This window comes from Brassica napus, chromosome C9 (assembly GCF_020379485.1).
Source record: "Brassica napus cultivar Da-Ae chromosome C9, Da-Ae, whole genome shotgun sequence".
Taxonomy (NCBI): Eukaryota; Viridiplantae; Streptophyta; class Magnoliopsida; order Brassicales; family Brassicaceae; genus Brassica; species Brassica napus.
In genome coordinates, this window is record NC_063452.1 from 47,434,665 (window position 1) to 47,458,723 (window position 24,059).

At 38.5% G+C, this 24,059-nt stretch overlaps 6 protein-coding genes and 1 non-coding gene across 7 annotated transcripts; 5 read left to right on the forward strand and 2 right to left on the reverse strand.

Moving 5' to 3' along the window:
* Positions 1-8,221: 8,221 nt before the first annotated feature.
* Positions 8,222-10,962, forward strand: LOC106432840 (ATP-dependent 6-phosphofructokinase 7). The gene is made up of 9 exons (XM_013873684.3): positions 8,222-8,679; positions 8,794-8,840; positions 8,924-8,963; positions 9,034-9,234; positions 9,315-9,527; positions 9,603-9,801; positions 9,886-10,145; positions 10,233-10,433; positions 10,522-10,962. Exons 1-9 carry the CDS (start codon positions 8,578-8,580, stop codon positions 10,723-10,725), a joined length of 1,467 nt encoding a protein of 488 aa, XP_013729138.1. The 5' UTR covers positions 8,222-8,577; the 3' UTR covers positions 10,726-10,962.
* Positions 10,963-11,336: 374 nt separating this feature from the next.
* On the forward strand, positions 11,337-11,819 carry LOC106432810. Its single transcript, XM_013873658.1, has one exon. It carries the CDS (start codon positions 11,337-11,339, stop codon positions 11,817-11,819), a length of 483 nt encoding a protein of 160 aa, XP_013729112.1.
* A 4,650-nt stretch (positions 11,820-16,469) lies between these two features.
* On the forward strand, positions 16,470-18,645 carry LOC106432831 (IAA-amino acid hydrolase ILR1-like 2). Its single transcript, XM_013873673.3, has 5 exons — positions 16,470-16,956; positions 17,024-17,149; positions 17,282-17,596; positions 17,662-17,784; positions 17,868-18,645. The coding sequence occupies exons 1-5, from the start codon at positions 16,594-16,596 to the stop codon at positions 18,285-18,287; spliced, it is 1,347 nt and encodes a 448-aa protein (XP_013729127.1). The 5' UTR covers positions 16,470-16,593; the 3' UTR covers positions 18,288-18,645.
* On the reverse strand, positions 18,414-19,263 carry LOC106432832 (40S ribosomal protein S30). Its single transcript, XM_013873675.3, has 3 exons — positions 19,121-19,263; positions 18,864-19,001; positions 18,414-18,638 (listed from the first exon to the last, which is right to left on the reverse strand). Exons 1-3 carry the CDS (start codon positions 19,122-19,124, stop codon positions 18,592-18,594), a joined length of 189 nt encoding a protein of 62 aa, XP_013729129.1. The 5' UTR covers positions 19,125-19,263; the 3' UTR covers positions 18,414-18,591.
* Positions 19,264-19,346: 83 nt separating this feature from the next.
* LOC106432830 (asparagine--tRNA ligase, cytoplasmic 1) lies at positions 19,347-21,801 on the forward strand. The gene is made up of 6 exons (XM_013873672.3): positions 19,347-19,893; positions 20,048-20,638; positions 20,709-20,965; positions 21,059-21,188; positions 21,294-21,352; positions 21,436-21,801. Exons 1-6 carry the CDS (start codon positions 19,387-19,389, stop codon positions 21,617-21,619), a joined length of 1,728 nt encoding a protein of 575 aa, XP_013729126.1. The 5' UTR covers positions 19,347-19,386; the 3' UTR covers positions 21,620-21,801.
* A 328-nt stretch (positions 21,802-22,129) lies between these two features.
* TRNAS-CGA lies at positions 22,130-22,211 on the forward strand. The gene has a single exon. It is a non-coding gene; the product is annotated as a tRNA-Ser (tRNA).
* A 356-nt stretch (positions 22,212-22,567) lies between these two features.
* On the reverse strand, positions 22,568-23,872 carry LOC106432802 (60S ribosomal protein L31-3). The gene is made up of 3 exons (XM_013873649.3): positions 23,710-23,872; positions 23,478-23,596; positions 22,568-23,031 (listed from the first exon to the last, which is right to left on the reverse strand). The coding sequence occupies exons 2-3, from the start codon at positions 23,555-23,557 to the stop codon at positions 22,752-22,754; spliced, it is 360 nt and encodes a 119-aa protein (XP_013729103.1). The 5' UTR covers positions 23,558-23,596; positions 23,710-23,872; the 3' UTR covers positions 22,568-22,751.
* Between the last annotated feature and the right edge of the window lie 187 nt (positions 23,873-24,059).

A 24,059-nucleotide genomic window follows, 5' to 3' on the forward strand; every position in this document is an offset into this window, starting at 1 on the left:
AGATATATTTGTTTCTCAATATTGTGATTGAGATGTAAATTCTTGTATTTTTGTATTAAAAAAAAAGAGATTTTGATGAATAGGGGACCTTCGGAGATTCCACATCTCGTTTTACGTGTTTACGTTAAATTTGAGTTAGGACATTTTCATTAGTTAATTGATTAAATCATTTGACATGACGAACTTTTGAGCTTAATTCCGGATTAATTAATAAAACAGCATATTATATTATATAAAAAATAGATTATATTCTAAAGAATGCAGTAAAGAACATAGGAAAAAGCATTTAAGGATAATCTATTTGGATTATAAGGCAAACACATGTTTTACGAATCTTTTTCCATTTTACTTTGGCCACGTTATTTGATTTACTGTATACAGGAGGAAATTAATTTGTTTTGGTTTCTTTGGACTTCATACATTGATGTGGGTCCAATGATAATGTCGGGAGATGGGGCCCATCCGCAGATTTGTTTGAACAACGTATATAACGGTTATGATTTATTTGATCTCATGTTATTTTTTTTTTTGGTAAAAATCTCATGATTATTAGGTTTCACATTTTGCTCCCTTTGTAAAAGAGAAAGAAAAAAGGAAAAAAAAAATCCGCTCGAGAGACGAGAATAATTTATTAGCTGTAGTTCAATAAGATTAAATTTTTTTTTTTTTTGCCATCTATTATTTTATTAAAGGACTAAGCCCAAAGAGAGTCCACCTACATTCATAAAGCCAAAAACAAAAGGCCAAACTAAAGAACAAAAAACATTGGGCCAAGCCCAACCCGATAAACGATCGGCGCCATCCGTCGCCACGCGTACTGAAGCGTGCATGGACGCCCACGTGTTGAAACCCACCCCTTCCAGAGACACGCGTCACCTGGTCACATCACCGTGACCGACACCAAGAAGACATCGCCGGCGAAGACGAAACCACCTGTAGTTTCGCCGGAACACGCCGGAGTCTGAGACCATCTCACCCATCTGTTTCACCTGGACTCTTCAACGGAGAGATGCATCGAGACTATCTCGAGATCTCCTCTAGAGCCATCGAAACTACCACTAAGCAAATTAAGAACCGCATCCAACTCATCCTCCTTCACCGCTTGAGACCAAGGGTAGTCAAATCGACATCAATCGAATCACAACTGCGAGATTCGAGAGTCAATTGAGCAAAAAAAGCACAGAAGGCCTTGATCGGACGGAACCGGGAAAAGGACCCGGAGAAAGCGAAGAAAACGCTTCCCGGAAATAAAATCCGGCGAAGAAGAACTGGAGAAGCTTCTTCTTCCCAGAGTCGACAGCCCGATGAACGGGAACAACTCTGGCGAACCAAACCCAAAGCTTTCTCTCTCCTCTGTGTAAGATTTTTAGAGAGGGAACAGAGCTGAGAGATAATTTTTTATTTAACAAGAGCTTATCCAATAAGATTAACTTAAGAATTGAAAGATTATTTCGTTTATAAATTAAATCTTCTCTGGAAACACATGCATTCCCCATCATTTCAATAGATTTGATTAAGTTTTCGGTTTCTCATATCGTAATTCTGTATTGTACTTTGTTTCAACTTTCAAATAATGTCTTCGGTGTTGTGTATGTAAATGTTATTGGAAAAGTTAAGATTTATTTATATGTTGGAATAGAATAAGTTATCATATTATGAAAGCAATAGCTCGGTATTTATTATACAAGGTAATGAACCTAAGTTGATAAAGATGTAGATTAATATAATCATTATCTTAAACTAACTAGGAATTATCCCCAATACTCCTCCTTAAGTTAGAAGTGTGAGATTACGAACACCCAACTTGGATACTAATTCTTCAAAGAGAGAGCGAGGTAACGCCTTAGAAAGAATGTCAGCGAGCTGGTTCCTGGAAGACACATGCTCGGTATACATAAGCTTGGACTTAACAGCATCCCGAACATGATGACAATTCCTCTCGATAGGCTTAGTTCTTTCATGAAAGACAGGGTTGGCATCAATGTGAAGAGCAGACTTGTTGTCGCAATATAACTTCATTGGAGCATGATAAGAAATAGAGAATGACTGAAGAAGACCTTTCAACCACTTCAGTTCCTTAAGAGTATCATACATAGATCTGTATTCAGCTTCAGCGGATGAGAGTGCAACAACATCCTACTTCTTTGTCCGCCATGTTACGGTAGACTCACCAAGGAAAACGATATAGGCGCTAAGGGAATGTCTAGAAAGAGGGCATCCCGACCAGTCTGAGTCACAATACGCACTGATCTGAAGATTATCTTTAGCATTTAAGAAGATACCTTGGCCCAGACATCCTTTTAGATAACGAACCACCCGCAAAGCAGCATCCCAATGTGGTAGTAATGGCTTTTGCATGAACTGACTCAGAATGTGGACAGTGTTTCCAAGATCATGCCGAGTATTTTTCAAATAAATAAGACGCCCAACTAATCGACGGTAATATTGTGCATTAGCTAGAGGTCCTTCGGCTTTTGCCAGCTGATGATTGATTTCGATAGGGACTGGTGACGGTTTAGCGCCAAGAATACATGTCTCAGTAATGATATCAAGCGCATACTTGCGCTGAGAAATATAGAATCCAGACGCGTTGCGTGCGACTTCTAGACCAAAGAAGTACTTAAGTGTACCTAAGTCTTTCATACGGAAGCATTGTTTCAGATACTCTTTAAATTCTTGAAGAGCTTTAGTATCATTGCCGGCAATGACAAAGTCGTCAACATAAACCAGAATATGAATGCAGACATCACCACAGACCTTAGAAAACAATGATTGATCAGCATATTCATGTGAAAACCCAAAGTTGAGAAGTGTCATCGGTATTTTTGAGTACCAACACTGTGGGGTTTGACGAAGTCCATAAAGAGACTTCTTGAGACGATAGACCTTCGTAGGATCAGAACATTTAAACCCTTGTGGAAGTTTCATGTATATTTCTTCCTCAAAATCGCCATGTATAATGGCATTACTGACATCCATTTGATGGACAAGTCAGTTCTTCGATGCTGCGAGTTTTAGGATAATGCGAACTGTAGCTAGCTTCGCAACGGGGGAAAATGTTTCATTCAAATCTTCTCCTTTTGTTTGATTGTTGCCAAGAACCACAAGACGTGCTTTGCGTCGTCTTAGAGTATCGTCTGCATTGTACTTATTTGTGTAGATCCATTGGGTGCCCAAAGCTTTCTTGCCAGGAGGAAGTGTTGTAACGTCCCATGTATCAGTGATCTCGAAAGCTTGTACTTCATCTGACATAGCCATAATTTAACTATAACATCCTCTTTGTATGAGCGGGGTGCATCATCATGAACAATTGATGTCATGTACACACGATGCTTGTTTGAAAAGACATGGTCAGAAAGATAACTTGATATTGGGTAAGGATTCATACCTGAGACCGTTTCTTGAGGACCGAGATCGGGCAAGGAGAGAGTGCGAGAGGGTTTATTATTATCACTGCTAGCAGACGATGCAACAAAGTCTTTGAGCAAGATTGATGGAGTCTTAGTTATGTGTCCTCAACCAAGTACTTCTGGTATACCTGGTGATGTTGTTTCTGCGATGTCTGTAACTGGTGCAGAAGTTGTAGTAGAAGTTAAATTGCAAGGTGGAGAGGTTGGTTTCGGTATGGAAGGTGCCTCTGTGTCAGGTTGTGGTGGTGAGGTTACTTGTGGAGCAGGGGAAGAGGTCGTATCAACAATATCATTCGGAGGAGTAGAATTGTTCCTCCTTGAGTCTCTACCAGGGAGTAGTCAGTCATCGATCGTCGAGTCATAATGGTTGAGTGGTGGTGCAACGTAGTCTTCTGTGTCCACGCCTGGAAATTTTGATTCAGAAAATGCTACATCTCGACTATAGAAGAACTCACGAGTGTCCAGATCATACGGCAGCCTTGCCTTCTTCCCATATGGATATCCCATGAAGATGCAACGTCGACTTCTATCGCCAAACTTATACTTGTCTCTTGATTTTCGATTGGCATAACAAAGACAACCAAACACCCTTAATTGATCGTAATCAGGTTTCTTGCCAAAGAGTAACTCATACGGTGATTTCCCTTGTATCACCTGAGATGGTGTGTAGTTGATCAAGTGAGAAGCAAGCAGAATGCTCTCACCCCAGAATGTAGAAGGTAGTCGTGCTTGAAAGAGACATGCGTGAGCTACGTTTAGGATATGACGATGTTTCCTTTCAACACGGCCATTTTGTTGTGGTGTATCCACACAAGAAGTTTGATGCATGACCCCAAGTTTCTTGAAGAATGGCGAGAGTACCATAAACTCGGACCCATTGTCAGTTCGAATCTGTTTTACTGTCGTACCAAACTATTTTTCGCAGAGAGCAAAGAATTCTTTTAGAATTGTTTACACCTCTGATTTTTCTAACATAAGGTATGTCCAAATTGCCCATGAGTAGTCATCCACAATTGTAAGAAAGTATCTAGCATTACATGAAGAAGGAGTGTGATATGGCCCCAAACATACAATGTATTAAACAAAACGGTGCCGAAGCCTTATTAGAACTTTCAATAAAACCAAAATGTGTTTGTTTAGCACAAAAACAGGTTTCACATGAAGAAGAAGACTGATCAGAATCAAAACACAACTTGTCTAAAATAGGCAAAGATGACAAAACACGAAAAGAAGGATGTCCAAGCCGTCGATGCCATAGTTCTGATGTAGAAGCAGTCCTACCAGCAGTCTTATTAACACTTGCAGCTTTGACTCCAATAAAATAATAAACCCCCTCACGTTCTTCACCTGTTCCAATCAGGGTCTTCGTAAAACGGTTCTGCAAGACACATAAAGTATCAGTAAATATGGCAATACATCTCGTTTGTCTGAGCAATCGAGAGACAGAAATCAAAGTGCAGTTGAAATCCGGAACGTATAACACATCATCTAAGTAGTAATCTCGACTAAGAACAAGTTGGCCCTTTTTAGTAGCTTTAGACCCACGTCCATTCGGAAATTTAACTGAAGATGGAAGAATATCCATGATATTGCTCGAAATAAACACGTTTCATGTCTATGGTGTGGGGCTCCTATATCTATAATAACATCAGTTAACTTTGCTTTACCAGACAGACGTTCAAAAGAGATGTTTGAACGGGAAGACTGCAGAAGTTGAACCAGCTGTCCAATTTGATCATTCTTGATGGACGATGTAGTATAGGCATTGTTAGCTGAAGGACGTGTGGAGTTTTAACGGCCATGTCCATGGTTGCTTGAGTTTGAGAAACGACCACCACGTCCTCGTTGAGATCCTCCAGTATTGGTATTGTTCCTATGTTGTTCGTTCCACCATTCCGGTAAGCCATGTAAAAGAAAGCACTCAGTGACATCATGACCTTTCCGTGAACAATGTGTACCTGGCCTATTTGGGTCACGACTCCGAACTGCAGAAATTTGAATTGTCTCTTAGGTGTATCTGCTTGAGTATTAAACCCAATAGCTTCTCCCTTAAGCTCAATTGATTTGGTTGTATTGTTGTGTTGCTCTTCGCGTATGACTCGGGAGTAAACATTATTGATGTCAGGCAGAGGATCCTCATCAATGATTTGAGATCTTATATTACAAAAACGAGACTCGTCGAGACCAAAGAGAGACTTATGGACTCGAATCTCTGCATTCTCCTTTTCAATATCAGCTGAAGCCTCGCACGTACACGGTCGCATTGTGCGCAAGTTATCCAATTCTTCCCATAATTTAGTGAGTCGTCCATAATACTCAATCACAGTCTGGCCGTTTTGTAGACAAGTATTGATGGATTCGCGTAGTTGATGGACACGAACACCGTTTTTGACAGAGAAACGTCGTTGAAGACTTTCCCATAGTTTGTGTGCATCTTGGACAAAGGCTACTGTTGATCGTATCATTGGGTCAATAGATGTACGTATCCATCCGACCAACATTGAATTAGTTGCCATCCATCGAGATAGATCTGGTTCTGCGGATGGTTTGGTAATGGTTCCATTGATGAAACCAAGCTTTTGTTTCGCCTGAATTGAGTTAGACAATTATGTTGTCCATTCTGTATAGTTATCATCTTGAAGTAGAACAGAGGTAATAAGAGCACCCGGATTGTCTAACGGATGTAAGTAGTAAATAGAAGAAGTATTTGAGTTGATGATCTAGCTCAGACTTGAATTCGAAGATGAATTCGTACCTGACATGTTCTTCATGAGAACACGTTAGAGAAAAAAAATTAATAAGATATAGGTTCCAGAATTTTACGCTCTGATACCATGAATAAATTGGAATAGAATGAGTTATCTTATTATGAAAGCAATAGATCGGTATTTATACAAGGTAATGAACTTAAGTTATATGACGCAGAATAATATTATCATTATCTTAAACTAACTAGGACTTATCCCAGTAAATATAACATAGCTATCCATGCGGTGGTGTGTGGTAAATAATGTATACAACAACCATGATATGTCACCTGATCGATCATATCCCAGATACTAAAAATTCTTAGTTGATGATCAAAGGACTAAAAATTTAATAAATCCACCAAACATTATACGATTTTAATTTACCATTTCCATCACACTTGGCATTTTTTCAACTTCTGCTTTTGGAATTTGACTATTGGCAAAAAGAGTTAATGAAACTAGTTATCAATGGTTTCAACGTTCGTTTTTTCATCCTTCATTGTCACCTTTCCTTTCACTTTCTAGACCATACATACACGAGAATACTGCATAGGCTGTCCCAATACATATACATATACATGTAAATGTGCGACAGTGAGAGTGTATGTATGTACGTATGTATGTATATTCTTCTCTTTCAGGAAAGGGAAAAAGAAAAAGAAGCAGAATTTCCGCTAGCAATCTGACAGACAACCATGAAATGCTATTTTACCTATTTAAGAAGGATTTTTAATGTTAATTAAAACCTCTCCATTAAGTTTGTTTAGAGTAAAAATCCACAAACTAAATATTTAACGAAAAACCTCCAAACTAATTTTATTTAATGAATTAAACTCTAACAGATCATAATTACCATTACTACCGGTAAATTTTTAGTTTATGAGTTTCTACATTAAGTAAACATAATTAAGGGGTTTTACCATTTAAAAAAAAATTAGTTGAGAGATTTTAACGTTAAAATCTATTTAAGACCATTATTTTATTTAAGCAAAAAAAATTAGTTTGTTAAGTACTTAGTTTGAAGATTTTACCGAAAACAAATTTAGTTGAGAGATTTTAGCGTTAATAATTCATTTAAGAACATTATTTTATGTAAGCAAAAAAAAAGAACTTGGTATGAAATACACATAAATAATACGCAAGCATGAAGCAAGGAAATTACTATTTCTCATCGTGCCTTCCGATTTGCTTTTTTATATCACACTTTTGCTAAATGTGTCGTCTATCAAAGTCTGAATTGATTCGTATGCATGTTTCAACTTATGACTGAACTTGGCAAGTGGGCATTGGACTTTGCTTCATGGACCTTATCGTTGTCCATATGTCATCCTTTAATTAATGCTCTGCTATCGCAATAGCCCATGTAATTTCGTTTTGTTTCTAACTTATGGTTCACGTCAGTAGACAATGCAGGACATAACATCGATCTACCATTTAACTTTCATTATTTTCCGTTGACCGTCGATCAATGGATATGATTGGCTGCTCTCGTCGATTCCAGAACACTCGAAGAATCAGGCGACTACACGTGTATAGCTTTATTTAACACGACGTGAGCTGATTCCAAAAGTAAAATATTTTTATAATAAAAATGAATAAGCGAGTATGTCATCTGATAGCATCATGAACTTATAGGCTGTTTGTCAACTTCTTATTGTGCATTTTGAAAATATTAAAACCATGCTCTCTCTTCGCAACCAGCAAATAGATTTAAGAAAAACTATTAAACAAAATATTCAAACACATAAAATAGATATAACCGACACACAAACTGGACTTGTCTTTCTCTCTTTCAAGAGATTCTGTGTTTCGGTTTTATTAATTTAAACGTCTGAATATTCTTCAGATATAAAATATGATAAGTAAAATTTTGAAAGGAAATATGGTTTTTACAAAAAAAAAAAAGAAATTTGAAAGGAAATACCGAATAGATGTAAAAATCATTTTAAATAATCATTTTCTTGACAAAAACATTAATTTATGAATTACTTCTTTGCCAAGGCCCAAATCAATAAACGGAAAGTTAAAAAGATTCTAGAATAATACAAATCATCTTCTCCAAGTTTCAACGTTCTTTTATTTTTTTTCCTTCCACCACTATTTTCATATATATACCCGAGAATCATGTAGCGAAGTGGGTATACATACACATGTATATCTGTGTATGTATATATTATTCCTCCGTTCAAATTTTTTTATTTAGGTACAAAATCATTGATGCCTACCACCTGTTCGATTAAATTCCCCATCTAAAAAAAAGAGCGAGAAAGTTCTTCGTCTTTATTTTGGGTCTCTCTCTATCTTACCACTCCTTCAAAAACGGGTTCTCTTTTATAGGATTTGACTTGTTTTTGATTCAACCTCTCTCATTTTCCTTCTTCCTTTCAAAGTAGTTTCTGTCTGATTTGATCAACGTTATGTCTAATCCAAAGAGTAACAAGCCAAAGATCGTCAACGGTCCTGGTGGTTATATACTACAGGATGTTCCTCATCTCGTTGATTACCTTCCTGATCTTCCTGTACGTTGATCTCTGATTGTTTTGCTTAATTTGATTTGAGATTAACAAAGGTGGAATCTTTTCCTTTTGGGTTTCAATGTTTTTGATCTGTTTCGTGGTTTGTGCTTTTTGCAGACTTACCCAAATCCATTACAAGACAACCCAGCTTACTCTGTTGTTAAGTAAGTATCTTCAACTCTCTTGCCATTGTCTTAAGGGTTGAAAGTTTTGCTTTTGTTCACGTGAGTTTCTTCGTTTTATTCAGGCAGTACTTTGTTGATGCGGATGATAGTGTTCCTGAGAAGGTACAAATCATCTTCTTTTCTTGAATTGTTTGAAGGATGGTGTTAGATGATTATGTTTCTTGTTATTCAGATTGTAGTCCACAAGGATGGTCCAAGAGGAGTCCATTTCAGACGCGCTGGCCCGCGCCAAAAGGTTTACTTTGAGTCCGATGAAGTCCACGCTTGCATCGTCACATGTGGAGGTCTCTGTCCTGGTCTCAACACCGTAATTAGAGAGATAGTGAGCAGCTTGTCATACATGTATGGAGTAAAGAGAATTCTTGGAATCGATGTAAGCTTTTGTGAATCTCTTTTCATTTACGGTTTAGAGTTTTTGTTGACTATTGTTCTTATGATTGTTATTTGTCACAGGGTGGATACAGGGGATTCTATGCCAAGAACACTATCCCCTTAAACTCCAAAGTTGTGAACGATATCCATAAACGCGGAGGAACGATCCTCGGGACCTCACGAGGTGGACATGATACCACGAAGATTGTTGATAGCATCCAAGACCGAGGAATCAATCAGGTTTACATCATTGGTGGAGATGGAACACAGAGAGGAGCTTCAGTTATATTTGAGGTAACTCACATTGTGAAATCATACGACACAATATTAGCAATCAATAGCTGAATTAGATAATATAAAACCATGTAGGAAATTAGAAGGCGTGGACTCAAAGTTGCTGTGGTTGGAATCCCTAAAACAATCGATAACGACATACCAGTGATAGATAAATCTTTTGGGTTTGATACTGCTGTGGAGGAGGCTCAGCGAGCTATCAACGCAGCACATGTTGAAGCCGAGAGTAACGAGAATGGTATCGGTTTCGTTAAGCTTATGGGTCGCTACAGTGGTAAGTTTTTGCTTTGAACGTTACAGTTTAAGAACCTTTGGAGCTGTTACTGATTAAAGGCTATTCAATGTGATTTAACTACAGGATTCATAGCGATGTATGCTACATTAGCTAGCAGAGATGTCGATTGCTGTTTGATTCCCGAGTCACCGTTTTACCTGGAAGGAGAAGGTGGACTGTTGGAGTTCATTGAGAAACGGATCAAGGAGAATGGTCACATGGTGATTGTTCTTGCTGAAGGAGCAGGGCAAGAGTTGATGTCCAAAAGCATGGAATCCAACACTGACGCCTCTGGTAACAAGCTTCTTAAAGATGTCGGCTTGTGGCTATCCCAAAGCATCAAGGTAAACAAAACAAATACAAAAGACTCAAAACTTTCTCTTAGTCCATTCCAGAAAACTCATCTTAGTGTTTTTCTTCTCTGGTGATAGGATTATTTTAAGAAGATTAATATGGTGATGAATCTCAAATACATAGATCCTACATACATGATCCGGGCTGTTCCAAGCAATGCATCAGACAACGTTTACTGTACACTTCTTGCTCAGAGCGCGGTTCATGGTGCAATGGCCGGTTACACTGGCTACACCAGTGGTCTTGTCAATGGAAGACAAACATACATTCCTTACTACGTAAGTACCACCTGACACATATCAAATGCATTTTTTCTGGCTTTCAATCCCGAGTTTTGACTATGATAGAATGTGGATGTTGTTGCAGAGGATAACAGAGAAGCAGAACAATGTGGTGATTACGGATAGAATGTGGGCAAGGCTGTTGTCTTCTACGAATCAACCAAGTTTCTTGGGCCCTAAGGATATACCTGAGGAGAAGAAAGAGATGCCGGAGAAGTCAACTCTTGACGGCGAAAACTGTGACGGAGTTGTCGATATTCCTCCGGTGACTAAAGAGATCACTAAGTGAACGTCAAATAAAAAAGCTTTGGTTAGAAAACTTCCAGGCATATATATATATATATATATATATATTCCTGAAACGAGACCGTTTTGAAGGAAAGTGAAATAATTGTTTATTCTGACGATATCGCCTTTCTGTTTGGCAAACGCAAGTTTTTGGTTTCTTTTAGATGTTTAGTTTTGTGTAACCTTTTTGCACCTTCCACATCATATGATTATGAATGTATGAAGTTATCTTTTTTTTCTTGGTTTGTTGAGATTTTTTTTTATCATTTTTTGATTTTTGTTTTGCTTTATTTTATCCCAAGTGTCACTGCCCCAACCAAAAATTGAAGGGATATATTTTTTTTACACGAACTTTTTAGGCTCCCCATTTAATACACAGACTAAATTGCATTACCCAAAAAATACATCAACTTTTGAATTTCGGAAGTTTCACACCTCGATTCTAACAGCGTTAACTCTGTTTAACAGAGAATCAAGACGACGTTAATTTTTTAATTAGACACGTGATTGAACCGTAAAATCCTCGGGTTCCTTCATCAAAAGCCCCAAATTGAAAGAAGAACAAACCCTAATTTCATTCAACTCTTTATTTCCCATAAATCCCTCAAATCGATGGCTAAGAGTGAAGGCTCGAGTTCTAGTGCAAGGTCATCCTATAAGAAGAAGGTCGACGGTCCGTTATGCTACTGTAATAAGAGATCGACTCCGGCGAAGGCATGGACAGATGAGAATCCGGGTAGAAGATTTTGGTGCTGCGGTTCTCATGGGTTTGTCGATTGGATTGATAAGCAGGAGCAAAATGAATGGCAGAAACAAAGTTTACTGGAGGCGAGAGGCGTGATGGATCGCCAGAGAGAAGAAATCAGAAATCTGAAACAGTTGCTTAGCACAGCTTCTCAACCAGCCACATCTGAAGATTCAACTGCATTATTGTTGGAGGAAGGGGACAGACTCGCAGAGGAGAAGAAAAAACTTGAAATTGCTCTTATCACATCAGTTGGAAAGGAGAAATTGCTAAGGCAATTCATTGCTCTTTCGATGGGAGGCTTCGCTGTTGTCACAATCATCCTTGTCATTACCATTCTGAAGAAGTAGTTATGGTTTGTCTCTTTTGTTGTAATGTTTCATTAGGATCTGTGTTTCTGTTTTGTTTTGTCATGTTTGTGTCTTTTGCTGGTCTTTCTGTTTCGGATTGTCATGGTTTGTGTGTGTCTTTTATTGTAATGGCATCATTTTCATCTCTCTTTGATCAATGAATTTTATGTTTGTTGTTGTTACATTTTGAGTCTTCTTTCTGTATAATTTCTTAAAAATACATATCATAGATCATCCAAACAAAAGATCATCCTACAGAGTTTTAAAACATCCAAACAAAAGAAGATCATCCTAGAGAGTTTTAAAACATCCAAATAAAATAAGAGAAGAAGATTATGAAGTTATAGAGCCTAAGAGTCTTCAGGTTGTTGTTGAGAGGCTTGTGAATTCTGATCACTCACAGCAGCAGACCCCCATACCTCAAATACACGACCAGAGTAAGGAGCAATATAGCAACCAGACTCTCTTGGAACAGGAGGCACACACTCACGTCCACGGCCTCGAGCACGCCCTCTCTCCCTTCCCCGTCCACGGCCACGGCCTCTAGCAGTTGGAGCAGTTGGAGCAGTTGATGGCTGTGGATCAACACAAGGTTGTGTGCTCACCGGATTTGGTGTGGACTGGCTTTGAGCATTCCTCCTCTTCGGTGCATTTCTGCCATTCATTTTGCTCCTGCTTATCAATCCAATCGACGAACCCATGAGAACCGCAGCACCAAAATCTTCTACCCGGATTGTCATCTGTCCATGCCTTCGCCGGAGTCGATCTCTTATTACAGTAGCATAACGGACCGTCGACCTTCTTCTTATAGGATGACCTTGCACTAGAACTCGAGCCTTCACTCTTAGCCATCGATTTGAGGGATTTCTGGGAAATAAAGAGTTGAATGAAATTAGGGTTTGTTCTTCTTTCAATTTGGGGCTTTTGATGAAGGAACCCGATGTTTTAACGGTTTAATCACGTGCTTAATTAAAAAAATAACGTCGTCTTGATTCTCTGTTAAACAGAGTTAACGCTGTTAGAATCGAAGTGTGAAACCTCCGAAATTCAGAAGTTGATGTATTTTATGGGTAACGCAATTTAGTCTGTGTATTAAATGGGGATCCTAAAAAGTTCGTGTATTAAAGTAGCAAAAGAAATTCAGTCTGGGTATTTTTAAGGAATTTTCCCATTATGAATGTATGAAGTTATCTTTTTTTCTTGGTTTGTTGAGATTTTTTTTTATCATTTTCCGATTTTTGTTTGCTTTATTTTATCCCAAGTGTCACTGCCCCCAACCAAGAATTGAAGGGATATACTTTTTTATTTTGTCACGGCAAAATTGAAAGGATATACAATCAAGTAAATAGAATGTGAGGCAGTCGAAATATGATGGAGATCTCAAAAACATATTTGCTAGTCATCTCTCTTGTAGACATGATTTGTTACTTGCAAGTCAAAGCAACGGAGAGTGTTGTAGTTATAAGTCTTACCGTCGACGTTACCGCCAATACATTGTCCTGAAAATTTGAATTCCAAATACATTTTTTATGAAGATTGCCATAGACCCATTTGAAAATTATAATGCCGAAATAAGTATTCATCATCAAGTTTCATAGTGTCTATTGTACCAAAGATCATTGTTTTGCATAGTGCGGAAACCAAACTGCAATAGACTTGGCTCAACCTGTTATGATCAACAGTTCATTGGAGTGCTTTAATGCAAAGGGTAATTAAGAATTTAGTCTACTATCAGATTATGACCTTTTCAGAACAATAGTATATTCGTCGGTCTCATACCGGGTACTTGTGCTAGAGAGTTTACTTGGATTAAAACAACGAAGTTTTCTATTCAATTCACACAACTGGTCCTTTGTACTGAGATGATAGACTCCACAGAGAAGTCTTCGACTCTTCGAGTAAATATGTAATCTAGTTCTCAAGTTCTTTTAGAAGTGACCGTTCTTGTCGCACCGGAAACAAGTGATCTTGGGACAGATCACGATCACAATCCTAGTTGTAGCATCCATGGCCTCTTCCCTGTTATAGTATCGTTCACCTCGTCCCATGCCTCTACATTCGTTATATTCTCGATTTGATTGATTCTATTGAGTTTCTTGGTTTGCATACATCAACTTGGTTTGATTGTCTTGTGCTTCCCTTTCTTCTTCAGTTACCCGCTCCTCATATGTCTTAAGACGTCCAATGATCTCTTCAAACATTGTGGTTTTAAGGTCGAGTACCTGTTCTAAGGAAACAACAATATGTATATATTTTCTCTGTGAAAGGATTTTAAGAAACTTCTTGACTAGCTTGGATTCTTCGATATTATATCCTAGTGCTGCAGCTTTGGATGAGATTTCAGATAATTTGCCAACGAAATCATCAAAAACCATAAGAGTTTGCAAACGAGCTTCTCGAACCCTTTCTGCTCCCATATGTCGTGCTTTGATTGCCTCCCAAACTTGTTTTGCTGTGTCTAATTCTCCTACCTGCAAGATTAGGGCTTCAGATATGGACTGGAAAAGAAGAGCTGTAGCCATGTCATTCTTATCGCTATCTTTGGATTCATTATCGATAACTTCCCACACCTTGTGGACTTTTAATAACACATTGATCCTCATAGCCCAAACTGTATAATTAGTTGAATTTAACATTGGACAACTAATTGATGAAGGACCTCCTCCTTCCTTCGGTTTTGTGGTCGTCGTTGTAATATCTCCTATGGTGGTCGCTTGTTATGATCGTCTCTGCTGGCTCTGATACCAAATCTTGTTCTCAAGATCATATAAATATAAAGTATAACTCACTTTATTATGCTTAAGAAAATCACTCAAAACTTAAGCTCTCACAACATATAATCTCTCAAACTCTCAACACAATGTCATTACTCGACATTGCTTATATTATCTAAATCCTATTTCTAATAGTAAACTCACATGATATATGATTCTTATCTCTTAAGATCATAATCCTATTAGAATTGGGGTTCCTTATCACAATATATTGTGCACAAAATTGGACTTGAGACCATAAACAATTTTAGATTAATACTAATAAATAAATAAATTTGATGATTTGGAAACTGTGCAACCTAACATATATATAATAATTTAACAAGTTAAGAAACCAAGATGAATGTTTTATCTGACTATGCTTAAAAGATCTAATTGTGCACATGTGGAATATGTCTCGAGAAAGTAAAATGCCGCGAAAGTTCTATTCAAACTTGTGTCTGGATGATTGTACATTTCTTCGCAAGGAAGTGTATCATCCTATGCGGCACTGCACAATATGATGCTAATTTATGTCTAGTTCACTACTATATTAGTGAACTAGATATGAATGCGCAAGAGTAAACTGGTGGAAGAGGAAGTAAATTGAAGGCTGTCCTTTTTTAACTATCGGATATTTAGCAAATAATAACTTTGAAACTAAGATTATTACTATTGTTAATTTGTGGATGTTTAGTTCGTTGTGCAATGGTTCCTGTTACTCGAGAAAGTAAAATGCCGCCAAAGTTTTAAAAACGTTATTTAAAGAAAGAATAATGTGTGTAATAGCTTTCCGATAAAAAAGTAAGGGGGTGGTATTCAATCTAAAATTTGAGGTGATTTGATTTTTAATGAGGTTTTAAACGATTTGAATGAATTGTAGAGATTAAAATGATTTTTATTAAACCACTTTACAATATCACCTAAAACCATGAGATTCGAGTTTTAATTTTTTTAACTAATAAACTTCACACAAACATTCTAAAATCACTTGAAAACTTTAAAACTCCACAACTTAAAATATTTTTAATAACAATGAATTTCAGATTACTTTATAAAATAAAATGTAAATGAGTTTTTAAAATTCATATTTGAGTAACAGCAGATTTGTTATTTTGATACAAATCACATAAATCTCTCAATTGAATACATTTCCTCTTAAAATTAGGAAAGATGCGAAATGACGAAATGTGTTACTTTTTAATTAAACTAAATCGTTGTCCCGATGTTATAATTGACAAGTTTTTCATGTCGTTGATCTAACAACAAGATCCATGATACTATTTCAGTGAATAAAGTTAAAGAGCTTAATGTTAAAATATTAGGCCCATTAGTGTCATAGTCTCCATTAGTCCCGGGTATATTATATGTAACTCGAAATCTGAACCGAAACCGAATTCTGGATCTTATAAGTTGGTACAAAATATATCTGAACCCGAAGTGTTATTAACCGAACCTGAACGGGTAACCCGAAAAACCGAAAAAAATCGAAAAATCCAAAAAAATATCTGAAAAAACCGATCCGAATGTCCAAAATAATATACAATATAATTATATAAAACATGAATATATACTTCAAATATTCAATTTCATATTTATTTTGATATGTTATATAACAATAAGTATTTAAAATTTAAATAACTACCTTATTTATAAATTTAATTATATATAAATAAATATATATTTCTTATGTTTTACTTTAAAATTTTAGATTTTATTTCAGATAACCGATCCGATATAACCCGAATCCGAATAATATATGATTACTTTATGGGTTCTATGATGTGATACAAAACCGATCTGAACACGATGTGTTATATCCGAACCCGACTCGTACTTGCAAATTTACTAGAATAGGACCTATGAGGTGTTATAAAAGAGAACCGAAATCCGAAAAAACAGATCCGAAGGCCAACGGATAACCAAACGCCCTGGCCTGGTCTCCATCTACTACATTGATCGAGTGGCGTCAACAGTTAATCACAACTCACTGTCTTCTCCTTCTTCTTCTTCCTCATCACATGGCTAATCTCAACAACCTTTTGCTCTTCACTTTGACTTTCCAACTTCTCTTCTCACTTCACGTTTCATCGGAATCTTCACACACCACCGGCGATGCATCTCAATTCCCGAAGAAGTTCCTCGAACTCGCGAAAACTCCGGAGGTTTTCGATTGGATGGTGAGAATCAGAAGGAAGATCCACGAGAATCCGGAGCTGGGTTACCAAGAATTCGAGACCAGCAAACTCATTCGATCAGAGCTGGACATCATCGGAGTCAAGTACAGGCATCCCGTCGCTGTGACCGGCGTGATTGGCTACATCGGCACCGGAGAACCTCCGTTCGTTGCGCTGAGAGCTGACATGGATGCGTTGACTATGCAGGTGTACGATCATTGATTCGAGAATGTTTATAAGTGTATGATCTGATTGATAATCTTTGAAAATTCAGGAAGGTGTCGAGTGGGAGCACAAGAGCAAAGTTGCTGGTAAGATGCACGCTTGTGCACACGACGGCCATGTTGCTATGCTTCTTGGTGCTGCCAAGCTTCTTCAACAACATCGCCACGTGTTACAGGTTTATTTAGTGTACCTGGTTCTCTATTCAAGTTTTATACGTATTCCGGGGTTCGGTTAATAATACTTTGGATTCGCTCTTAACCGCACTTTTGACTTAAATAAGACATAATCAGTATTTTTCTTTTGGTAGGGAACTGTGGTGCTTATATTCCAGCCAGCTGAAGAAGGTTTGGGTGGAGCGAAGAAGATGATTGAAGAAGGAGCTTTGAAGCATGTGGAAGCCATTTTCGGGATTCATTTTACCAACCGTGTTCCTTTAGGCAAAGCAGCTTCACGTCCAGGTTCCATGCTGGCTGGATCTGCATTCTTTGAAGCTGTAATCACAGGGAAAGGAGGTCATGCTGCCATCCCGCAACATACAGTAGATCCAGTTATTGCAGCTTCAAGTGTTGTCCTCAGTCTTCAACATTTGGTCTCACGTGAAACTGACCCTTTGGATTCAAAGGTAACCTTTCCTATACATGGCCTAGGCTTTTCTTGTAACGCAGCTCATGCCAATTGCTTCTGTAGGTGGTCACAGTTTCTAAGGTTAACGGAGGCGATGCCTTCAATGTAATCCCTGATTCGGTCACCATAGGAGGAACTCTCCGAGCCTTCACCAGTTTTTCTCAGCTTGAACAGAGAGTCAAAGAGGTGATATGTGATTCAAGATTGACACTATCATCATTGCTTCTTTCTATAAAAACCAAACCCACTGTTTCATCCTTTGGTTCCAGGTTATTACCAACCAAGCAACAGTTCACAGATGCAATGCATCAGTGAATCTAAGACCAAACGGCAAAGAACCACTCCCACCAACTGTGAACGATGTTGGCTTATACAAGCAGTTCAAGAACATGGTCGGAGATTTGTTGGGTGAAGAATCTTTTGTGGAAGCATCGCCTATTATGGGAGGAGAAGATTTCTCCTACTTTGCGGAAGCAATCCCTGGCCATTTCGCTTTCCTAGGAATGCAAGATGAGACCAAAAGTTACGCATCAGCTCATTCTTCGCTCTATAGAGTCAACGAGGATGCGCTTCATTACGGTGCTGCTGTCCATGCGTCAATGGCCGTACAGTACCTCAAGGATCCGATAAACCAAAAGGCTTTCATGACGAACTTTGAAGTCACTCAACGTCAGGTTTTTCATTGGTAATTGCTGGTTGACGAGTACTTCAAAAGCTTCTTGGAATATAGTATTAGTTTTTAATGCAAAATAAACGATAATATTAGTTGGTGCAAATAAGTAGAGTTGAATCAAACTTTTGCGTCTAGATCAAGATGTAAAAAAGTTGTATTTCATTTCATAGAATTAAAACATAAGTTTGGTGCCAAAGTAAACGTTGACTAAAACAAAAGAAGAAAGGTTACAAAAATAGCCAAATGAGAGAACCTTTCACACAAAGGTCTCGCTCCAGCATATCTATCTTGTAACAGAAAGGTGGTCACAGAAAGGGCTTCTACTTCTCAGAAGAGTTGGGTCCTCTCTTCTTACCGAAACCAACAACTGCAAAATATCAATCAGCAACATATAAATCAATGTGCATATACTAAGCCAAGTGATTCAACTAAGCACTCGAGTAGCATGACCACCAGTGTGCTAACCAAAGAGCAAATAAACATCCAGTTTTATTCAAATGTTTCTGTAGATAATTCCTAACATTAATCCTAATTCACAGCTAAACTGAACAATGTTAACTATTATAGAGTATCTCTGGAGCTGAGAAAGTACCGGCGGTAACGAAACGGCGATTGTGTTGAAGACGCTTGTGAGCACGTCCTCTGGGTTTCTTCTTCTTATCTTGCTTTGCTACTTTCGGTGTCTGTCCTCTCACCTTACCAGCACGCGCTAAAGAACCGTGAACTTTGCCTGAACATCATCAACAAACACTCACCGTTAAACAGATCCAAAGGCAAAAAAATACCAAAAGATTCGTTATACAAAAAAAAAAAAAAAAAAAAAAAAACTATAGAAGCTCTGAGGATTACCCATGGCTGATTTGCTTCTCTGCTTTCTCTTCCGACGGCTGCAATAAGCTCAAACGAGTGCGTAATCTCAGAGTTAGGGTTTCGAGCTGACAATATATATTTACACCTAAACGAAATGTGTTGGGCCTTACACTTAAAAAACTTCTTCATAAGTGGGCCTAAGGTCGGAAGGCCCATTAACAACATACGTTTCAATATTTCCCAAATTCGCATAATATACCAATTAGGGTTTTAACATCGCCGCAAAATTTCTATCACGAACAACAATGGGTGGAGACATTCCGCCGCCGGTAGATGAACTAGCCGCCGTCTCCTTGACCAACGATGAAGCCTCCTCTTCAACAGTGCAGAAAGCGCGTTTTTCCGATCGGGTACGCATCCAATCGATCTTGGGCCGACCCGACGGAGGAGCCGGACTCGCGGGTCAGAAGGTCCGAATCAGCGGGTGGGTGAAAACGGGGAGGGAGCAAGGGAAAGGGGCTTTCGCTTTTCTCGAGGTGAACGATGGGTCGTGCCCGGCGAATCTCCAGGTTATGGTGGACGCTTCCGTATCGGATCTCTCAAAGCTGATCGCGACGGGGACTTGCGTGACCGTCGATGGGTATTTGAAGCTTCCTCCGGAAGGTAAAGGTACGAAGCAGAAGATTGAGCTTAGCGTTGTGGAGGTGATTGATTTGGGTACGGTGGATCCTGGTACGTACCCGATTCCGAAGACGAAGCTGACTCTTGAGAGATTGAGAGAGTTTCTTCATCTTCGTGCAAGGACCAACTCGGTGAGGAGAAAAAATCACTTCTTTTTTTTAGCCTCATTGACATTGATTAGAGATTGTTTAAAGCCCTAATCGAAAAAAAAACTATTACTTGATCAGAAAGTTACCGACTTTAATTAGGGTTTCAGTGTAGTCTCCTTTTTCTTTTTTTTTTCAGATCTCAGCTATTGCAAGAATCCGTCACGCTCTTGCTATTGCAACCCACACCTTCTTTGATGAAGAAGGTTTCCTTTACGTTCAGACTCCGATCATCACCACAAGTGATTGCGAAGGTGCTGGTGAAATGTTCCAAGTGACGACATTGATCAGTACAACTGAGAAGCTTGAGAGGGAACTCATTGAGAACCCTCCTCCTACCGAGGCCGACGTCGAAGCTGCGAGGGTCGTTGTCAAGGAGAGAGGCGAAGCTGTGGCGGAGCTCAAAGCTGCTAAAGCGAGCAAGGAAGCGATCCTCGCTTCCGTTGCTGAGCTCAATGATGCGAAGGCGAATTTTGCCGCGACTGAAGCGAGGTCAAGGCTCAAGCCTGGTTTGCCTAAAGTCGATGGGAAGATTGATTACTCGCAAGATTTCTTCGGTCGCCAAGCTTTCTTGACAGTCTCTGGTCAGTTGCAAGTGGAGACTTATGCTTGTGGTCTTAGCGACGTGTATACGTTTGGTCCCACCTTCAGGGCGGAGAACTCTCACACCTCAAGGCATCTTGCTGAGTTCTGGATGGTTGAGCCGGAGTTAGCTTTCGCTGATCTTGAGGTAATAAAACATTTCATTTTTGTTTTGTTTTGTTGTTGCAGTGTCTTAAAACTGGTTTACTTTTGTGTAGGACGATATGAACTGCGCAGAAGCATATGTGAAATACATGTGCAAGTGGCTGCTTGAGAAACGTTATGATGATATGGAACTCATGGCTAAGAACTTCGACAAGGGATGCATTGACAGGCTGAAACTTGTTGCCTCGACTCCTTTTGGTCGTCTAACGTACACGGAAGCGATAAAGATACTTGAGGAAGCTGTGGCTAAAGGAAAGAACTTTGATAATGCTGTGGAATGGGGTATCGACTTAGCATCTGAGCACGAAAGGTTATATTTTTCTGTAACCCTTGGAACTAGTTATTAACTGGAAACACTTGTAAGAATAAGGTTACTAATGTTGTATCTCCTCCTATCTTGCAGATACTTGACAGAGGTTGTGTTTCAGAAGCCTCTTATTGTGTACAACTACCCGAAAGGAATCAAAGCTTTCTACATGAGACTTAACGACGATGGAAAGACAGTTGCTGCCATGGATGTCCTCGTTCCAAAGGTAATAAAGATCATCCATCATCTTCTCCTAATACCGAGTTAAGGTTTTCTGCTTTTTTTTTGTGGAAGAATACACATGAATGGCGTCTTTTGCTATGCCTTTTAGGTTGGAGAACTCATTGGTGGAAGCCAAAGAGAAGAACGTATTGACGTCATCATGGAAAGGTTCGTGAAAGTGAAACCTATTTGTTCAGTGTTGGCTAGTTTTTGGTTATTTCCATCTCTCAATGTTTTTTTTTTGTTTACAGGCTTGAGGAGATTGGTTTACCAGTAGAGCCATATGAGTGGTACTTGGACTTGCGACGTTACGGAACAGCGAAGCATTCAGGGTTTGGACTTGGGTTCGAGCGTATGGTTCTGTTTGCTACGGGGATGGACAACATCAGAGACGTTATTCCCTTCCCTCGCTATCCTGGAAGAGCTGATCTTTGAGATTTCCTCTCTCTGCCGCCAAAATGGCGAAAAACAATCTTATGTTTTTTTTATGTTGCTTGCTGGGTCTGATGGTTTTGATAACCTGCTTCGGTTATAGCTCTATACTCTTTTAAAAAGGTTTTTGTGATGAATGAAATTTGATTTTTAGATATACTAATGAAACTGGTTTTGTTCGGTTATCTAGGCAAATCATTTCAGCTATTCAGAAATCTGAGAATATTCAGTAATACCACAAACCGGTTGTTAGGAGTGAACCCAATATTCAATAATATCACAAAAGTATAATCAGCTACAAACTGATTTTTCTCTCTGCCTTTTCTCATTTAAATAAAAAAAAAACTAGAAACAGTTACAGAAGCAAATCACGTAAAAACATCACTTGGTACGTTGGTTTAGATTTCTTCGTACGGTTTGATTGCCGGTTCAGTGCTACGGTGGTTTTGCTAACTAGCCAATACTGAGATCTCTCAAGTTATTAAAGCTTAAAGGAGCAGGTGTGAACAAGAAGTCGATATGTCCGAGTGGTTAAGGAGATTGACTCGAAATCAATTGGGCTTTGCCCGCGCAGGTTCGAATCCTGCTGTCGACGTTTCGCTTTTAGCTTTTATGTTTTAGCTACTAGGGCGAAGTAGTGAGAGTAGCGTATAATAAACCCAAAAAAAAAAACATTACAGTGTTAGGCAGTGTCATTGTACCATTCATTTTAATCTTACGAGATTTTTAGCATTTGATTATATTTTTCATATATAAGAAGTCACTGAACACCATAACGCTGTAAAAAAAAAAAACACGATAACCATAGCTTAAAAAAGAAAGCTCATGCATCACATTGGTCATGACTTCTGTATCACCTTGTTTAACACCATCATCGCTTCTGTATGTCACCTTGGTTATCACTTATCACTCTGAACCATGGAAGGCGAGCTCCAAGCAAAATTCAGAAGATAAGAACAAAAAAACAGATTCATATTTAGGTCTTTGGAGAAGAAAACGAGTCTTTCCAATAAACTGCATCAGACAATTCAAGTAACACTACAAAGAAACACGAAGACTCTTTGAATGAAAACAACGCAAGAACTTAAAAAAGAAAGCCCCAAAACTTGTCAAAGTGACAGACTAGTCCAACTCTTCAATCCTCCTCGTCAATGACCTTTGTACCGAGTCCACTGAGTCCTTCGGCAGGGATCTCAGCAACGGTGACAAGTGAGAAAAACTCTTCCTTTGCGTCTTCATCGTCGTTTCTCTTACGAGCAACACGCACCCTAATCCTCCTTGGAGGACCTCTGATACCTCTGCTCCATATCTGCTTGTTCAACTTAACGTCTACCCTAACGTCCTTTGTCCCCATGGCTTTCTCTGCAAACTTCCTTATCTCCTTGATGGCCTTTGGTGCCTTCTTCTTAAAGGTACTGTTACAACGTAAATTCTTTTATCAGCAGTAGACATTAAATCTCGCAATACCAAATTTAAAGACGATGAAACAAAACAGTAGTACAAATAAAACCTTGAAGTGAAATAATTCTATAAACTGAATCCGAACCAGCACAAGATTAACTCTTTGTTAAGCTCGTAGAAAAACTTCAATAGCAACAACGAGCTTAAATTAAGGATTGAAAACATGTACTTAAGAATTCAATTACACAGTTAACTTAAAAAGATCTCATTTTCAAGGCCGAATGTATGATTACATTTGGAAATATATAATCTTGAGACACTAATCATATAACACACAACCCTATAAGAAGATTGGTACAATACTATGGCAGGAAGAGACTACATTTCATTACAACACTATGAATAAGCAGCTAACACATGAGGAGTTACAGAAGAATATTAAGGTTTTCAGAAAGCTAACCAGCTGTGAAGGCGTCTGTGGAGGTTGATGGTGTACTCTCTGGTCACCACTTCCTCTTTCCTTCCCTTTTTCTCAGACATCTTCTCTTTGGTCTGTGATGCACTTCTTCAAACTCTTACCTGCGCTTATCCCAAACCAAGAAACAATTAGAACAAAAGATTCTCTTACGGGATACTAAAGAGATCTGTTCATTTACGACCAAAGAACAGAGAATTGAGCTTGATGAAAGTACCTTTGGCTCGAAGAACGTCGAGAGACAGAAAGGCGACGACAGAGGATAAGTTAGGTTATATGTATGTGACACTGAATTTAACCTAGATCATTTATTTGGGCTTTATTGGGCTGAGACTGCTTGTGCCATTAAACCACCACTCCTTCGGGATTTGCTAGCCCTTTACAGGCCTAATATACCCTCCTCTAGTTAGAAATATAGGGGAAAAGAAACCAAAATGCTTAAGCTAAGCTAAAAATCAGAAACTCAACTGATTATACATTTATCATATAACTTATCAAGTTAATAGTTTATCATATAAATAATTTTATACCAACTTATAACCTAAACTAAACCAGAAATTTAATTTA

What these genes read in the sequence shown, in the direction of transcription:
- LOC106432840 (XM_013873684.3), top strand. Translation starts at nt 8,578, where the DNA reads ATGTCTAATCCAAAGAGTAACAAGCCAAAGATCGTCAACGGTCCTGGT. An exon ending in AGAGAATTCTTGGAATCGAT is followed by an intron (nt 9,235 to 9,314) that starts GTAAGCTTTTGT and finishes TATTTGTCACAG; the next exon opens with GGTGGATACAGGGGATTCTA. An exon ending in AAACATACATTCCTTACTAC is followed by an intron (nt 10,434 to 10,521) that starts GTAAGTACCACC and finishes ATGTTGTTGCAG; the next exon opens with AGGATAACAGAGAAGCAGAA.
- LOC106432810 (XM_013873658.1), top strand. Translation starts at nt 11,337, where the DNA reads ATGGCTAAGAGTGAAGGCTCGAGTTCTAGTGCAAGGTCATCCTATAAG.
- LOC106432831 (XM_013873673.3), top strand. Translation starts at nt 16,594, where the DNA reads ATGGCTAATCTCAACAACCTTTTGCTCTTCACTTTGACTTTCCAACTT. An exon ending in TGGATGCGTTGACTATGCAG is followed by an intron (nt 16,957 to 17,023) that starts GTGTACGATCAT and finishes TTGAAAATTCAG; the next exon opens with GAAGGTGTCGAGTGGGAGCA. An exon ending in AACATCGCCACGTGTTACAG is followed by an intron (nt 17,150 to 17,281) that starts GTTTATTTAGTG and finishes TTCTTTTGGTAG; the next exon opens with GGAACTGTGGTGCTTATATT.
- LOC106432832 (XM_013873675.3), bottom strand. An exon ending in TCGCCGTTTCGTTACCGCCG is followed by an intron (nt 18,639 to 18,863) that starts GTACTTTCTCAG and finishes GATATTTTGCAG; the next exon opens with TTGTTGGTTTCGGTAAGAAG.
- LOC106432830 (XM_013873672.3), top strand. Translation starts at nt 19,387, where the DNA reads ATGGGTGGAGACATTCCGCCGCCGGTAGATGAACTAGCCGCCGTCTCC. An exon ending in TTCGTGCAAGGACCAACTCG is followed by an intron (nt 19,894 to 20,047) that starts GTGAGGAGAAAA and finishes TTTTTTTTTCAG; the next exon opens with ATCTCAGCTATTGCAAGAAT. An exon ending in ATTGACGTCATCATGGAAAG is followed by an intron (nt 21,353 to 21,435) that starts GTTCGTGAAAGT and finishes TTTTGTTTACAG; the next exon opens with GCTTGAGGAGATTGGTTTAC.
- LOC106432802 (XM_013873649.3), bottom strand. Translation starts at nt 23,557, where the DNA reads ATGTCTGAGAAAAAGGGAAGGAAAGAGGAAGTGGTGACCAGAGAGTAC. An exon ending in CACAGACGCCTTCACAGCTG is followed by an intron (nt 23,032 to 23,477) that starts GTTAGCTTTCTG and finishes ACGTTGTAACAG; the next exon opens with TACCTTTAAGAAGAAGGCAC.